The sequence below is a fragment of the Kogia breviceps genome, chromosome 11 (assembly GCF_026419965.1).
Source record: "Kogia breviceps isolate mKogBre1 chromosome 11, mKogBre1 haplotype 1, whole genome shotgun sequence".
Lineage (NCBI taxonomy): Eukaryota > Metazoa > Chordata > Mammalia > Artiodactyla > Physeteridae > Kogia > Kogia breviceps.
This window is the reverse complement of record NC_081320.1, coordinates 77,285,318-77,303,329: the sequence shown is the minus strand read 5'-3', so window position 1 is coordinate 77,303,329 and position 18,012 is coordinate 77,285,318. Positions and strand designations below refer to the sequence as shown.

At 40.2% G+C, this 18,012-nt stretch overlaps 1 protein-coding gene and 1 pseudogene across 17 annotated transcripts in view; both read left to right on the top strand.

Annotated features, from left to right (window-relative positions):
* LTBP1 (latent transforming growth factor beta binding protein 1) overlaps positions 1–18,012 on the top strand; it is a 432,121-nt gene that overhangs the window by 274,158 nt on the left and 139,951 nt on the right. For 5 of the 17 annotated variants that reach the window (XM_067007826.1, XM_067007831.1, XM_067007837.1 and 2 more), the window contains 5 exons: positions 5,797–5,964; positions 8,897–8,965; positions 11,120–11,142; positions 16,082–16,181; positions 17,003–17,101. In XM_067007826.1, the coding sequence (XP_066863927.1) occupies positions 5,797–5,964; positions 8,897–8,965; positions 11,120–11,142; positions 16,082–16,181; positions 17,003–17,101 (459 nt within the window). Of the gene's footprint in view, positions 1–5,796; positions 5,965–8,737; positions 8,966–11,119; positions 11,143–16,081; positions 16,182–17,002; positions 17,102–18,012 lie in introns of all 17 variants that reach the window. The other 12 variants (XM_067007825.1, XM_067007830.1, XM_067007828.1 and 9 more) reach the window with 3 other exon arrangements.
* Positions 12,986–14,453, top strand: LOC131765268 (GA-binding protein alpha chain pseudogene; annotated as a pseudogene).

The following is an 18,012-nucleotide window of genomic DNA, read 5'->3' as shown; positions in this document are numbered from 1 at the left end:
TTCATGAACATCCTTTCTTTTTAGTTTCTGCAGCGTCCTTATGAGATATGAATTATTTTACACAATAGGAAACTGAAGCTAGGAGAGATTAAGTAACTTTTCAAGATCATATAGCTTGTAAATGACATTTGAGGTTTAAAATTGGGTTTTGTGCCTCTAACTTTAGGGTTCTAGATCAGGGATTGGCAAATTATAGCCCGTGGGCAAAATCTGTCCCACCGTCTGTTTTTGTAAGTAGTTTTATTGGAACACAGCCATGTCCATTCATTTACATACTGTCTAAGGCTGCTTTCACGCTGCCGTGGCAGAGCTGAGAAGTTGAAACAGAGACCAAATGGACCACAAAGCCTAAAATATTTATCTTGCCTTTCACAGAGAAAATTTGCTGACTTTTGGGCCAGATCAATGCTGTCCAATAGAACTTTCTGTGATGATAGACAGTGCAGATACAGAACATTTCTGATGTGATAGACACTAGTCACAAGTGGCTGGTGTGACTAAGGAATTGAATTTTAAATTGTATCTCATTTAAATTTTATCGAAGTAGTAGTATGTGGCTAGGGGCTAACAAATTGGATCTCATAGTTCTAGATCCTTTTTTTTTAATATAAAGCTGATTGGGTAAATGACTGCTAGATCTCTCTAGCAGAGAGAGAAAAGTGGGCTTTCCTTCCTGACTTGGTGGTTTTGTCCATGGTGACATTGTTCTCCCCAGAAATGAGGCTGGGAGCCTCTGTGTCACCTCTGACTCTGTCATCTCCTTTGGTCTCCAAGAAAGTCATTAGAGCTTCATAATCTGTTTTCTATCTTTTCCTTTCTTCCCACCTCCTCTGTGGCTGTCTTAGCTTCGGCTCCTAGTTTTTCTCACTTAGTGGTCTCACAGCATCATGGCCTTGAGGTTGTACAGACAATTCTTTGCCAACTGTTTGCTCCCGTATAAAAGCAGTAACAACCAAAACCGTGACAATAATGCAGTAATCTTTACTGTGTACTTACTAAGTGCCAGGCACTGTGATGAGTACTTTATATGGATTATCAAATATAATACTTACAAGATTTCTATGAGGCTTATAGTGTTGTTCTTCCTATTTTAGAAATGAAGAAGTTGAGGCACAGAGAGTTTAAGCATCTTTCCAAAAGTCACACAGCCTGTAAGCGGTAGAGCCCAAATTTGAAACTCAATTTGTCTCACTCCACAAGCTGAGCCTCTAATCAGGAAGAGGTAACTGGTCTAAATTGACAGGAGCAGGTCATCTATTTAAGCGGAGCCACTATTTAGTCTCACTGTAAAATGCTGGTCTGACTCTGCAATGGCCTCAGAATCATTGTTTTTTTAAAACTTTGGTTCCCGCAGAATTTATTTTTAATAACCCATTTCCTGAAAAGGGTGCCTGTGGGCTCTTACTTCCCTGGGAAAGTCATCTCTCAGACTCCTTCTAACAGTGTTACTTGCTCCCCCCACCTGCAACCCAGCACTCATGCCATTGGGACTTTAAGCTTTAATGGCATGAAACTCTAATGTGGCATTTCATCCAAGAAGTGAATAAGGATATTGGAGGTGTTTGGGGGAGGGGGGGAGTGAAAACAAACTAGTAGGAGAGGCTAGCTTATACGCTGTCTCCTCAAGTCTTCTCTGTTTTTCAACTTGTTCCAAGTACCAGGTTAATTTCTATCTGCTTAATAATATTTACATTTATGTTTGCATTGGTAAGAGCAGCATGGCTTTGAAAGTATAATCAGAGTTGGTTGTACGACCCTATAATTAAGTATAAGTTGGTTAATACATTATTGGGGAGCCCAAATGTGAGAACCATAGCATCTTACCTTCTCACGGTGGTTTGTTATGCAATCACCATCAACATTGGATATATATGGTGAAGATTCAATACTATACTTGGGTATACAGCTATATGTTTATTTCTTTGGAAGATTTGTCCCATGTCTGTCGCCAGGAGCAAAAGATTTGTTTTCTTGACTGACTGATGTGGCATTTCTAGTAGGGTTTATGCTCTGAAATGTTTTTCCCTCTATATAGAGTACCTGAATCTGTGCACCCGAATCTTAGCAACACATCCTACAAAAAATACTATCTGCAAAACCCATATTTCAGGGTACCTACATATATGAACCTACCAGCATGCTTTGTAATTCCTCCTCATTACTCTGTCCCATTCCCATTTCCACCAATTCTTTAGCAATCTTTGGGCAATATTGATTTTTTTTTTTTTAGTATAGTGTAAATCCTTATGATGCAATAGACTATATAATCACATTTATTATATTTTAAATAATAAATGTAGTATACTAATGAATTAGCCTTTACAACCAGCCTTTCAATCTGTGGTTAAAGATACTCAGACAGTAAAAACACCAATCATGCATCTTTCTAGGTAGCATATTGTTCCTGGGTTTATGTATCATGTTGAATGTGAAAATGCGAGAGGTGTTTAATGAAATAAGTGAATTGCCATATAAGTCATTTGAAATGATAAAAGAATAACAGGTGACTTAGGCGTTAAAATAGAGGCCATTTTAAAGGGCACATCCTGTTAGAAATCTGAGGGAGGCATAAATTAACACTTTTTGATCCACAGAATTGTAGAGCAAAGAAAATTTGAATCATAGGAGCATTAGTATAATTTCGGTATGTAAGCCAGACCTTTCCAAAGGCTTCCCTTCCTGGGATTTCTTCCATCTTTGAAGGAGCAGATTTTTTATTAGTTAATGGCTTATTATGATGTGCACTTGGGGTGAAGCACAATGTTTAGTTGCAACATGGTCTGATGTTCCCTGACACACCAACAGCTGAGTTTTGATGACTCTGTCAGCCAGTGATTCTTATTCCCTTAAAGACCCCCACTTGAAGTGCATTGGAAGCTGTCGTGGAAAAAAAAAAACCACCAGTACCCTAGCACTTAGGGAGACTCTCTGGGTTAGGAAATGATGCAAGGACAAAAGCCTATAGAACAGAGACCTTTCAGGAGAAGATGTTTAGGAGGAATTAGCTTGCTTGACTTCTGTCATTATTCTCCACATGATAAAATGCCTAAAATTTTGCTTTCTCTGTGTGTGTGTGCGCTATGCCTGGAGCCTCAACCAGAGACTTGCTTTAATGAACAAGCAATCTCTTATAATTCACTTACACACAAATACACATACTAATCCCTTAAAAACTGAATTGCTGATTTGGAGTTTGGGGTTAATCTGGGCGGTAGGCTCGTTATGTTACTTTAAAGTAGAGTCCTTGGATAGAGGAGCAAAGTGTAACAGGGATGGTGCCTAAGGTAGTATCAGTACCCTGGATATGAGGGCGTGGTAGATACCAGGGAGCGAGTGTGGACAAGTCAGCGCAAGGGGCCAATGTCACCGTCTGCCAATGTCCAGGGTTTGGGAAGACTCTCTGCTCTGCTTTAAACGGCCATTGTTCTTGGGATCTAGAACTAACCTTAATGTGATTAGTGTTATAATTAATCCCTACCACATGTAAAATAGGCTCTTGTGAGTTGACCTGACATTGTTTCTATGGAAATATGTGTTGTGAATTCCAAACACTTTGGTTGGAGAAGAGATTTTGGAGCAAAAGCCTTGGTGAGCTGATTATCCTAGAACTACGTATATGTTCTTAAGATTATACAACTTATATAGAGAGACAGACACACACCCATATGCTATATAAGTGATGGTCAATCATTCCAGAAACTTACCCTTTTGGGGGTAATAACCATACTCTTAAATTTTCTTTTACTTTTCTTCTGAGACCTTTAATCTTTCATAGCTGACTTGCATAGACTCCAGAAAGTGAGTAGGAGAAGGGAGAGGAGAAGACTGAAACTTCTCCCTTTCACCACATTTTTAGTCATCTTGGGCAAACCTGGCCTTATTAGAGGGACTAAGTTTTGAAGCCTTAGGAAGTTCTCCTCTGCTCCACCCTCCAATTCACCCATATCCTTTGTTCAACTGCTTTCACTTTGTTGAAATTCTACCACTACAGCATTGATCAAAGTCGTGTACAATTGCCCTTGAGAGGATGGAGATAGCTGCTTTTATTAATAAGGCAGGCTGACATGTATTTTGTGTCTACTCTGAACCAAACGTTCAGCGTATGATATTTTGAGTCTATACATTGAGCTTGTCACCTATAAGTGAGGGAGTTATTGAGGCTCAGCCAGTGTATTAGTTAGCATTCTCTTCAGAGAAATGGAGCCAATAGCGTGGGTGGATGAGAAGGGATTTTTAAGGAATTGGCTCACATGAATGTAGAGGTTGGCAAGCCCCAATCTGCAGGGTAGGCTGGCAGCCTGGAGGTCCTGGGAACAGCTAATGTTGCAGCCAGAGTCTGAAGGCTGTCTGCTGGCAAAATTCCTTCTTCCCCCCAGGGAGATCAGTCTCTTTTTCTCCTAAGGCCTTCAGCAGCTTGGATAAGGCGCACCCACATCCTGGAGAGTCATCTGCTTGACTCAAAATCTACTAATTTAAATGTTAATCTCATGTGAAAAATACCTTCACGTCAACATTCAGACCTGTCTTTGACCAGCTATCTAGGTTCCGTGGCCCAGTCAAGTTGACACATAAACCATTGCAGCCAGTCAAAGTGACTTCCCTAGGTTATATTGCTGGCAAGTGGTAGACCTACTATGTGAGCCCAGGTCTGTCCGGCTCTAAAAACCCTTGCTCTCTTCACTGTGCCTGTAATGCTTTCATTGAATCAGGTTGTTTCTTGTAGCGGAGATGTCAGTCGTTTTGTGAGAATGAAAATTTAGCTCTGAGCGGGAAAGGAAGGTGATTTGGAAGTGCCAGGTGCTAGAGGAATTGGGTAAGGGAAAGGCAAGTTGGGAAAAGCTCATTTGGACAGTGATGCAGTAGAGAAGAGCTTTTGTTGACATGGGGAATGAACAGAGAGGTGACCATCAAGCTTGGTCTATTCAGCAGTGTTGACTTGGCCTGGAACTGGCTCTGTAGAACATTCTCCATGCACATTTACTCTAGAAAATGATCTTTGTGAAGACAGGGATGTGTCTTTCTTATTCTCATATGTGCCCTATGTGCCCAGTAGCTGTTAGATTAATGAAGTCTCATCTACTAAATTTCTAGAAGGAGAATCAGAATGAGAACTTAGGTGTTGGATGGCTGTGGGCTGATGTGCTCTTGCGATGTTTCCTGAGGGGTTGAGGATGTCATCTGTTCCTTCTCTGGTGTGCCGTCTGGCTGGACCGGGGGCCTTGTGTGGCATTGCCAGTCAGAAGCTGTTCTCTGCCTCCCATTTGCTGGTCACTAACCTAGGATGAGACCGGATAGGGCCCTTAAGGCTCTCACGGTCCTCCAAGCAAGAAGAGTGTGATAGCTGATTTGTAGTATCTACTATGTTCAGTTCCTGATTTTCCATGATACCTGGCTGTTTACCAAATTCTGCCCTAGAACTACCTCTCTTATGGCTAAATACAAGACAGCAAATGAGGTAGTGATTTTGATAATTAGGTTTTATAGTTAAGTTTATTTGGGCAGGTTTATTTCGGTTGAAATTATTTGTTCTCACTCACGCACACATAGTTGATTTTCAACACTTACTAAAATGGAAGAAGGGACCAGACAGAGACAGGGACGATTGATGTCCTGACTCTCAAACTCATTTGGTCAACTGACCCTAAATCAAGAAGGGTAATGCCCTACATCTAGACAGATTTATTCTGAAGTATGACTTCTAATCCAAACTTTTAGGTTCATTTTACTATTATGTGAAATGTCGAACTGGTGTTTGTCCTTTCTTGGGTGACGTCAGGCCTTATCTCTCTGCTTCAGCGGATACCCCTGTGATCTCTGAGGAGAAAGGGCCCTGTTACCGACTTGTCAGTTCCGGAAGGCAGTGTATGCACCCCCTGTCTGTTCATCTCACCAAGCAGCTCTGCTGTTGTAGTGTGGGCAAGGCCTGGGGCCCACACTGTGAGAAATGTCCCCTTCCAGGCACAGGTAAGACATGCCCCACTGTGCGCTCACATTCATTCCCGGCCACACACACAAGCACACAGAATGATTTGGGCATCTTGGGTTATTTGTGGTTTCTGACTTTTAAATTAGTTATTAATAATGCGGTGTGTTTTTATCCCCTTTGTACAAACCATGAACATACGAGGTTGAATCAGTGGAAAACATTACATGCAAAGAGCTTTTCCCATTTGTGTGTAACATTAGACTTCCTTTCGGATGTTAAGAAAAGCCATTGCGTTTTATCCGTAGCTTCTAGGGCCCTAAGTCTGATGTTTGAAAGTGTGGAGAGACCAGAAGGCCCTGTTGGACTTGCACTTTCCTGATGATTGCTCACAGCTTGCACAGCGACTAGATAGACCTGGTGCAGGTTAACTCTTTCACTCATGTATTGAACAGGTGCCTCTCAGGTCCTGTTAAGAACATTGTGCTTGATTCCTCTAGTTGAAAATGGAGAAAATTATATTCACTATGAATATAACTGATTGAATTTATGCTATGAAGATTAATAACTCAAGGGCAGATCCTGCCAAAGCTCCCATGAACTTCTGGGTGGGAGCTGAATATTAAGAAGTGATGATTCTTTATCCTTCATTTGAGTACATAATGGCCTAATGCCCTGAAAGCATAAATTTATCTAAGTGCCTTGCTTATACCAGGGAATCACCAACTTCTCAAGCAGGGTCAAGTAGAGTTAAAGAGAAGAGAAAGAAATATACCTGCAAATACTGGGCATAATATTATCAAAAAAGGAGTGGCCCCAATTTCACTGGCATGGGGTAGGCATAAAAAAAGTCTACTCAGTTTCTTGTTCCATAAGGTGCTTCCCACATAGGGAAGTGTGTTAACTCTCACAGGGCAATTTAATGTCTTAATCCTATAACTTGCGCTGTTGCAGACAAGTTGTAAATATAAATTGAACTATCGTGAGCCACGTTTGTTGATGGCTAGGATCAGAAAGAACTGGTAAAGCAGAGACAGTATAATGTTGATGGTAGTTTGGTTTACTGGGTAACTTGACACATCTCCAGAAGGCCCTAGTATCCTCCTGTGGGATCTGATCCTCTCAGTATTAAAAAGTAATAATTAAATTCATGATCTTGATAATTCACAGACCCACTTTAAATTCAATTTTGATAGCTTTTGTAACTCTTACATGAAGCATAAATCAAGAAGGTAAATGTAACACCGGAAGACTTTTCCATAAAGTGCAGTCAGTAAGTTTGAAAATAATATTAAAGATAAAATTTTGGTACTTAACCAGTTTTTGAATGTATGGTGATTTTCATAAGAGGAATGTTTAGTTCATTCATGCTTCAAATATTTGATAGAAAAGCATTTTTGCTAGAAACATCTATCCTTGCACATGAAAATTGTATTTCATAGTTAAACATAAAAATATGAGGTTCTACCATTTAATGTGTGATCCGTAGAAAAACAAATTTTAGCATGTTTTAAGGAGTACTTGGGAGTTTTGTTTTTACCGAGAGCTAATTTTAGATCCAGAACATCAAGAGGAGATCTCTTGCTCAGTGGACGTGAAAAGTGACTTATTTTACTTTCAGTTTTAAAAGTAGGAATAAAAACGTTGACCATGAGCTCCGTGGTGTCTGCATTTGGTAACTTGCCTCCAGCACTGACACCAAAGGGCTTAGGTGGATTGTTCCTCCTCGGGCCACACACTGCCTTGCCTCTCTTGTCTTTCCCCCTGACTCATTCCTGGTGATTATGCGATGGAGGCTAGCAAATCACAGGTCCCCAGTCAACCTTTTTTTCTTTTTTTTTAAAGCATACAAAACCACCTTCCTGGCGGGAATAGCAGTTCCAGGGCATAGAATATTCCCTAGCCCTCAGGATAATTCGACCAGTTGGTCATGGTCAGGCTTTTGCTCACTTGTCATCCCTCTCCTTGAAAATACCTACGTTCTAACTTGGCGTGTCCTTTTATCCTTTTTATCCTTTATTTCTACCTGTCATCTCTTTAGCATGTATATTTCACTGGATTCCTTTTCCCCATCCTGAGGATCTCTCTTCAAAGCCACTTGCCCTGTTTCAATCCTTCTTAACCAGCCTCCTCATATCAGCTGATAACCTCCATCCTGGCTGAGTCATTTGGTTTCTTCAACTGGAAACAAATTAGGATGATTTCAGCACCTCATTTCCCTCAATAGTGATTTCTTTTTCTTTTTTAACCTTCTTGCTAGTCATTTAACTTAGATGTTACTGAGTTCCTGGTTAATAACTAGTGAAATTAGACCAAAGCAAGAGGGAACAGTCTGATTTTTGCTGATATTACCCTCCCCCTGAGATATATATAATATATATAGTATGTTCTGTACCTAAAAATCTAATGTATTACATATATTTTATGTGTGTAATACACGATGTGATATAGAATATTAAATAGAAAATATGTATGCTATCTCCTAATTTGTAGCTGACATATGTTAATATATTTAAAATATGTGCTCTCTATATGCTATATATGCTATATATATATATATATATATAAAACGTTCTCATTGGGTAGGATAAGGAATTAACAGATGGAGAAATGTTTAGTAAAAGAAAGGGTTGGGTTTTTTCTGTAAATATGCAAGTTTGACAGAAATTCAAGCATTTTGCGTCTGTTTTTGAAGTTTTTAAATGTAACTATATTAGTGATGATTTATTAAGAGATATTCATCATGCTGTTTTCCTCTGTATAAGTTTGCACTTTTAGATTTTTAAAAGGAATATTTTCCCATCCCAAATCTAGCTGCTTTTAAGGAAATCTGTCCTGGTGGAATGGGTTATACGGTATCTGGCGTTCATAGACGCAGGCCAATCCATCACCATGTAGGTAAAGGACCTGTATTTGTCAAGCCAAAGAACACTCAACCTGTTGCTAAAAGTACTCATCCTCCACCTCTCCCAGCCAAGGAAGAGCCAGTGGAGGCCCTGACCTTCTCCCGGGAACAGGGGCCAGGAGCGGCGGAGCCAGAAGGTGAGAGTGGAAATGGATCGCGGACCTAGCCATCTGTCTGTGGGTCTTTGCTTTGGTTTCCCTGCTTATAACCTCTAGAACAGGGGTTTTCAGCCTCGGCACTATTGGCAATTTGGGGTGGATAGTTCTTTGATGTGAGGGGCTGCTCTGTGCATTGTAGTATGTTTAGCAACATCCTTGGCCTCTAACCTCTAGAAGCCAGTAGCACCCTCCCCCTCCCAGTTGGTACAACCAAAAAGGTGTCCAAGTATCACTAAGTGTCCCCTGAGGGCAGAATTACCCCTGATTGAGAACCACTGCTGCAGAGTAGTATGTACCTAGCAGGTGGCAGTATTCCACGGTCATCTCAGGACATTGTCTTGTGTTTGGGAGCTACTTTTTCTTGGTGTTTATTCCTGGAGAGTGATTCACATTTTTCAGGGAGTAGCCTGAATTCATTTCTGTGTCTACAGGGCCATTTAATAAATATGTTTTTACTTTAAAAAATGGAATTCATAGACTTAAAAAAGTTAAAGCGTCAACTGAGCATCCATGAAATAGAGTCTCACAGGCAGTCAGGGATAAGGGGAAGCAAAATGAAGAAAGACAGGATCAATGAAAAAGATCTTGGAGATCACCTAGTGAAGTCTTTTAATATACATTTTGAGAAACCAAGACTTAGAGCAACTGACTTGCAGATGTCATACAAAGAGTATGTGATATGACCAAGGAGCACATTTTTCCGAGGGAGTGGTTAAGGCCACCTACTCCAGAGGGAGACTGGAGACAAGGGGCTTTGACTCTCTGGTTCGGAAAGAGGGCTAATCTATCTCCGTCTCTCCATAGAAACCAGCGTGTCCAGTACTTTGAATATCTTTGTCACCACAAAAGTGCTCACCCCAGATGGGAGGAACAAAAATCTTAGCTTTGTGTGGAATAGGTATTGGCTTTAATAAAGCTCCTGTTGGCCTTTCACACTTGATTCTTAGGTCAGAATTCAGGGTGTCCATTTATGGGTTTTGGGAGGGGAGAAGGTGCCCAGGTTATTGAGGCGTTGGGAGCTTGGCAAGGAAGAAAGGGCTCTTGTCAGGGCTCTGAACCTCTGTGTGTTCTAGCCTATTTTATTCCCCTCTCTCACTTGCTGCATTTCTCCTTGGTTAGGCAGACGAGGTAGGAGCTCACCTAGAATTGACAGTGCTGGCCAGTTTGCTCCTGTGCACTTGGCCACATGTTTGCACCTCCTCCACCTCGGCACAAGCAGGAGGAAATGGGCTGTGGTCCAGATTCTGCCTCGAGTTTCTTGATGGTGGGTTAGACAGGATAGAAGGTTAGTTGACTTTTTCTAACCACAAGAACTTTGCAGCAGTGGTAACAATCTGGTGCCCTGATTGGTTTTACAAGTTATACCTTTATACTAATGTTTATAGAGACGTTGACTCATGAGAAAAATCCCTGTGATTATTGATCTAAGGCTTAAGGACTAATTCTACATACTGATTTTTGAAAAGTGTTTCAAAATAGAAAGGCATAATCACTCCCACCACCACCCTATAATAATGTCGATGATGGTGTAATCTGTGATTTGTTCAACATACTGATGCTAATCTCTCATTGGATCTTGCTGGCTTGTGATTTTTTTCATGATCTTGTTAGCATATCTCCCTGAAAATGCTCACAGGGCTTCATTAAAGATCCCTATGCACTAAGAATGCAGCACCCTTTCTTTGGTCTCTTATTGAAGTAGGGCGTTCTTTTTTAACGGTGACATCAGAAAGCATTTCAAACATTATTTATTATGTTAGCGATAAGTATAATGAATATGTTTGTTTTCCAAGTGTGGGAAGTTCTACAAAATTGAGATTAGGCATGAAACAATGTACCAGGAAGTGTTGCCTCCTTTAACTTTTTTAGTTAGCAAGTGAGTTGGAAAGAACTTCATCACATCTGCTACCTGATCTCCTGTAATTGAGGAATGACATAGCACGAATACTTTTCCCCTGTCACTCGTGTAAAATTCTCCAAAATGGTAGATGACCATAATTCTGCATTTGATTTAGTTTGATTCTTAATCCTGTTGGAGACATACTGAACTTTTGTTGCTTTTTAGAAAATGAAATACTATGTAGTGGACTATCTTAACTTGTACTAATGTCCTTCTTTCTTTTTTGATTTTAGTGGCAACTGTACCTCCTGAGAAGGTAATTTATTCATTGTTTGCAAGTCATCTTTTGTTACCTTCAAAATGACTTCTAGATTATGTGTGATTTTTTAAGACTTAAATACAGTAACATGTCTATTATGCATTATTTGGTTTAAGGAAATACAGCATTCATTCATTCAATAAATATTTATTGAGCACCTACTGTATAACTGGCACTACTCTGAATGTTAGGAAAACAGTAGAGAACAAATCAGACAAAACTCCTTGTTCTCATAGAACTTAAATCTAGGGAGAAAAAAAGATAGGACTGATGGGAATCAGGGGCTTAAATGAAATTCAAGGAGTCAGTTCATGGCCTGGACCATCTATGGAAAGAAAGGTTCTGACATGTTTATGTAATTGTGTATTCTCAGAGTGCATATATATATATATATATATATATATATATATATATATATATATATATACTGAGTGATGTACTTCTTAATTCAACTAGTATTTGATGTGCATGTTTGAGTTAAATTGGAGTAGGAGCAGAGCTTACCCTTGAAATTTATAATCAAATGCTGGGATATTGCTTCTTTAAAATTTTAGAGAAATTTTAATCTGTCTTTTTTTGGCACCAGAAGAAGGCTATGAATTGTGAGATTTATCAGTAGAAAACACTGGCATTTGCTGGAGCTCTGTCCTATTTATGTAATGTTGTTCCTTGTCTGAATATTTCTTTATTGGTAACATGAAAATTAGGTAATTATTAAATGTTTATACATTTGTGTAGTGTTCATTCAGTTGGCAAGAATGCAGTAATTATTAGGATGTAGGTGGGACATATACATATGTGAATTATTATAAATAGTTTTTTAAACCTTTAGCTTATAAATAGGGGGATAGAATAACATAAGTGTTAAAAGTGCTGAAAGAATCCAGAAAAAAGGAACGATTTTAGACTGATGGCATCCAATAAGGAAAAATGTTACATTATATTGACCCCCAAAGAAGTACAACAGATATGCATATTTTACATGCATATTTCCAGCTCTTGGGTAGCATTTCCAAAGATCAGTGATGTACAGTAGTCTGCAATTTTGATGATTTTTGAATTCCGTTCTTGGTGATTAGTGGGAGGAATCCTTTAGCCCATGAGTGGGCCAGCCAGCTCCCTGACAACCTCATCTTATCTGATTTTGTTCTCCTCTGTTTATGATTGAGTTTATGGTAACTCTCATAAAGGATCTGAAAGAGAGCCTGAGAATTTGCTTGTGTACTTTTCCTGCAGTTTATTTGGAGAGTAGGCAGTGGGGAAAATGCAACCATAGGCTTTGCGGTCTTGACTTTTTGCAGAGGTCTCACGATATTAAAGATTGATGAAGAGAAAGCAGGGTGGTCCCTTGATGGGAAATTACGTGGGCATAGGTGCAATGGAGGGAGGGGACAGCAAGAGGTCAGTTAGGGGAGCAGGAGAGACTCCGTTAGAAAGAGAACTTGGTCGGTGGGGTGGGGAGGGGATGCTGCTTTGGAAGGCTTGGAACGCCAAACTGCAGTTGCAGTCGGTGGGGAAATACCCTCCTCCTCCACCGGACCGTACTTGTCAAGTGGAGAAGTGACATTGGTTAGGAAGTAGGAAGTCGGCCGCCCCATGCTGCTGGGGGCGGGGAGTCAGGGGGCAGGTGTGGAATTCTGTCTGTAAGCTGCGGGAGTGGACTCACATCTGGTTATGGTCTGCTCCTTGGTAGCATTGACCATGGGCTTCAGGGAGTGGGGTGCAGTTGAGACTGATTGGGGTCACCTTTTAATAGGTAATAGAAAAGCTAGTCTGTATTCTTAAGAAGAGGAGGAGACTCACCGGACAGGAAGCATCTCGGAGATGGTCGGCGACCGGATGGCTCTAGGTGAGACAGAAGCCAAACAGGAGGAGGAAGTGGAGGGGTCAGCTTTTGAAATACTTTAATCATGATGAAAAGAGAAGCAGAGGAGCTGATAGAAATTGAGACTGATGGAACAGAGAAACCAGAGTGCACAGAAGAAAGCATTGTTGAACAAACCTACACTCCAGCTGAATGTGTAAGCCAGGCCATAGACATCAATGAGCCAATAGGCAATTTAAAGAAACTACTAGAACCAAGACTGCAGTGTTCTTTAGATGCTCATGAAATTTGCCCGCAAGATACCCAGCTGGATCCAGAACGAAGTTTATTTGACCAAGGAGTAAAGACAGATGGACCTGTACAGCTCAGTGTACAGGTAATTTCTTATCAAGGAATTGAACCAAAGCTAAACATCCTGGAAATTGTTAAACCTGCGGAAACAGTTGAAGTAGTTATTGAGCCAGATGCTCACCATGCCGAAGCAGAAGCACATCTTGTTGAGGAAGCTCAAGTGATAAATCTTGATGGCACAAAACACATTACAACCATTTCAGATGAAACCTCAGAACAAGTGACGAGATGGGCTGCTGCTCTGGTAGGTTATAGGAAAGAGCAAGAATGTCTTGGGATACCCTATGTTCCCATACAGTGGTCCACAGACCAAGTCCTGCATTGGGTGGTTTGGGTAATGAAGGAATTCAGCATGACTGATATAGACCTCACTATGCTATTTCCGGAAGAGAACTCTGTAGTTTCAACCAAGAAGATATTTTTCAGCGGGTTCCTCGGGGAGAAATTCTCTGGAGTCATCTGGAACTTCTTCGAAAATATGTACTGGCAAGCCAAGAACAACCGATGAATGAGATAGCTACAGTTGATCAACCTGTGCAAATTATTCCAGCATCAGTGCAGTCTGCTACACCAACAGCCATTAAAGCTATAAATAGTAGTGCAAAGGCAGCTAAAGTACAAAGAGCTCCAAGGATTTCAGGAGAAGATAGAAGTTCACCTGGGAACAGAACAGGAAACAATGGCCAAATCCAACTGTGGCAGTTTTTGCTAGAACTAATTACTGACAAGGATGCTTGAGACTGCATTTCTTGGGTTGGTGATGAAGGAGAATTTAAGCTAAATCAGCCCGAACTGGTTGCACAAAAATGGGGACAACTCAAAAATAAACCTACAAGGAACTATGAGAAACTTAGTCGTGCATTAAGGTATTATTATGATGGGGACGTGATTTGTAAAGTTCAAGGCAAGAGATGTGTATACAAGTTTGTCTGTGACTTGAAGACTCTTATTGGAAACAATGCAGCAGAGTTGACCGTTTGTTCACAGAAAGTGAACAGAAGAAACTTGCAAAGATACAACTCCATGGAATTGCCCAGCCAGTCACAGCAGTAGCCCTGGCTACTGCATCTCTGCAAACAGAAAAGGATAATTGAGCCCAGGACCTTTTGGGAGTCCAAGGTCTTTCTTAAATGTTAGAGCAAGTATTGCTGTTACCTTTATTACTGAATTTGAATCTTCTTTTATTTCTAGACTGTACAATCTGATGCATGATTTTTTTTATAAATATTTCATACTCTTGTAAAAAAAAAAAAAAAAGAAGAGGGGGAAATGTGGGAAAAAGTAATAAGTGCTCAGTGTTTCTAGAAGACGCATCACAGCAGGATTAACTGAGATGGGGAGAAAGAGGAAGCTTGAGAGGTCGATTAGATGACCGCAGGAAACTGAGAATGAGGGAGTGAGTGTGCACACGAGGGTATTGGGGGCTATGGATGTGGAAAAAGATGAACAAATATAAGGAATAGTGGAAATGGGCAGGGCTTGGGATGAGGAATGAAAGAGGGGGTACTAAAAAGTGACTTTAAACCTGGACAGGTTAATGACTGTGGTGGCATTAATAGAAATGAAGAAGGTGGAATCAGAGCCTGGATGCTTTGGGGAAGGGATGGGTTTGAGGAATTTGTGGAATATCTAAATGGAGTTACCATATAAGCACTCATGCCTACACAATTGGGTCTCTGATGACATACTCAGGCAGGATATCTATTGTATCAAAAGCAGAAAAGGTGATAAGGTAAAAGGGAAATAGAGGCCAGGGGAGTGAGCTTTCTGGAAGATGACAGAGATTAAAGCAAGGAGTGCTTTAATCAAGAGTGGTGATGTGAGTGCTCTGAGCCCACAATGGTGTGAGTGAGGTCTCAGATCCTTACCTAGCCCGACTGTTCAGTCTGCAGGAGCCCTAAGGAGCTGTAACTGGAAACTGAGCCCTGGGTGCCAGTCTGTTTCTTTGCTTCTGGTCCAGAGGACAGGAGTGGTCCACAGGATGTGTGAGGTGCTCCTCCAAGCCCCGATTTTTCTGTTGCTGTTTGACTACCAGTATTCTGAGAGGTGGAGGTGTAAAGTTACTATGATGACTGACTGGCTTACTGTATTTTAATGTATTGTGTGTTCTTTGTTATGGCACGCCTGTATCCATTACTTAATCTGCAAAGTGTGGCTGGTCATTTTATTTGGGCAGAAGCCACATGTGAATGAGGTGATGGTGGAATTCTCCTCTGGGGTCAGTTTTGCCTTGTTCCAGACCAGACGTGGGCCCCTGAGCCAAGGCATTCATTTAAAATATCTGAAGACGGGCTTCCCTGGTGGCGCAGTGGTTGAGAGTCCGCCTGCCGATGCAGGGGACGTGGGTTCATGCCCCGGTCCGGGAGGATCCCACATGCAGCGGAGCGGCTGGGCCCGTGAGCCATGGCCGCTGAGCCTGCGCATCCGGAGCCTGTGCTCCGCGACGGGAGAGGCCACAACAGTGAGAGGCCCGCGTACCGCAAAAAAAAAAAACTGAAGAGACCTTTTGCTTTGGGCCCCCAGGAAAGGGGTGAGGGTGTGTGCACATATCAGCACTACTGGTAAAACTCAAGGGCTTAGTATAGTCGCAGCACAACAATGGTTCATTTTTTTAAATTTCGAGCAATTGCACAAGTTTTTGTGTACCTGTGATATTTGTTGCCTTTCTCAGAGTAAAATTTATAAAAATAGTAATATGTGGAAACTAAAAATTCTTACTTTCTGTTTTCTTCTTTTTTTCCTTTTAATACAACCATCTAGGAAATAACTTCATTGGATCAAGAGAAAACCAAACTTGAGCCTAGTCAACCCCAGCTCTCTCCAGGCATTTCCACTATTCATCTGCATCCGCAATTTCCAGGTAGCCTGTGTTGATTTGTGCTGTTTGTAAGAGTACTCTGAATAAAAGAGTAAGATGAGGATTTTTTTGTGTCTTTGGTTTTAAAGTTTTAATCAGGAGAGTTCCTAAGTGAAGTAAAATGTGACGTACACTTATGTATATTAATATACTCATATAATGTCAGTGTAAGTATGGTACAGTCAATCCTTCTTTATCCGTGGTTTCACTTTCTGTGGTCAGCTGCAGCCCAAAAATATTAAATGGAAAATTCCAGAAGTAAACAATTCATACATTTTAAATTGCGCATTGTTCTGAGTAGCATGATGAAATCTCGTGCCGTCCTGCTCCATCCTGCCTGGGACGTGAATCATCCCTTTGTCCAGTATCCATGCTCTATATGCTTTCTGCCCATTAGTATAGGAAAAAACATAGTATATGTAGGGTTTGGTACTATCTGCGGTTTCAGACATCCACTGGGGAGGTCTTAGAACATATCCCCCACGGATAAGGGGAGACTACTATATTATAAGTATTATAATAATAAAATTTTTTCACTGTTTTCTGTGGTCAGGAGTAGTACATATGATTAGAACATTATTGAGGTTCATCATTTGACGAAGGGTCATTTTACTTGGCTTCCAAATTGCTCTCAGATATTCTTGCTAAATGTTGAAACCAGGGCTACAGGCTGATACCATGAGCTTTAGGGACCCATAGCTGTTCCTATATCCAAGAATGACTGTGGTATGTTGTTAGATTAAATTATGCTTGCATTTTGAAATGGGATCTCAATGCACATAACAGCCTTTAATTTTCATTTTATTCCCTCCTTCCTCGTATAGTAGTGATTGAAAAAACATCGCCTCCTGTGCCTGTGGAAGTAGCTCCTGAAGCTTCAACATCAAGCGCCAGCCAAGTCATTGCACCTACTCAAGTAACAGGTAGGTGCAGTATTGATGTCACAGAGCCTGTGGAGGAGACGTGGATATGAACTTCATTTTAAATGTAGTGTCAAAACTGTATCACATGTATCACAAGATTGCTCATGGCACAGTTAGTCATAAGAGCAAATATTTGGAAATAATCTAAATATTGTTTAAAGGAGGAATATGTTTAAACAAGTTATGCTACATATGCAGTGGAATATCACATAGCTATAAATGTTTTAAAAGTAATGCTGTGAGGAGATGCTTATGACAAAATATTAAGAAATATAGAACACAGTGATTCCAATTTTATTTTTTAAATGTTTACAAACAGAAAAAGTTCATCACAGTGTTTAACCATCCCCAGTTGATAGGATCATGGATAACATTTATGCTCTCCAATATATTTTTATATATTTTAAAATTCTTTATAATAAACGTATATTATTTTAATCATTAATGACAAATTATAAAGATTTATCATAATTTGTAACCAACAGCCTAAAAGTTAATATCCTTAATGTATAGTGAGGTCTTATACATCAGCAATAAAAATGCTGATAAAAAAATGGAAGTAATGTAATCAGGTAATTCATAGATAACATACGAAGAAACGTTTATATAATAGGAAATTTCAACTTTACGAGTAGTCAAAGAAATGCAAATTAAAATGAGAATTCTTTATTCTTAACAAATTAGTATTTAATTTTTACTAGAGTAAAATTGAGGCTCTCACACATTGCTGAAAGGAATGTAAACTAGTTCAACTTTTCTGGAAAGCACAAACTGGCAATATGTGTCAAGAACTTTAAAAATCTTCAAGACTTTTAAGTCAGTATCCCATATTAAAATAACTAGTATAAGGAAATAACGTCCCCCAAACTGTTGTAATGGTTTATATAAATGGACACTTACCACAGCACCAT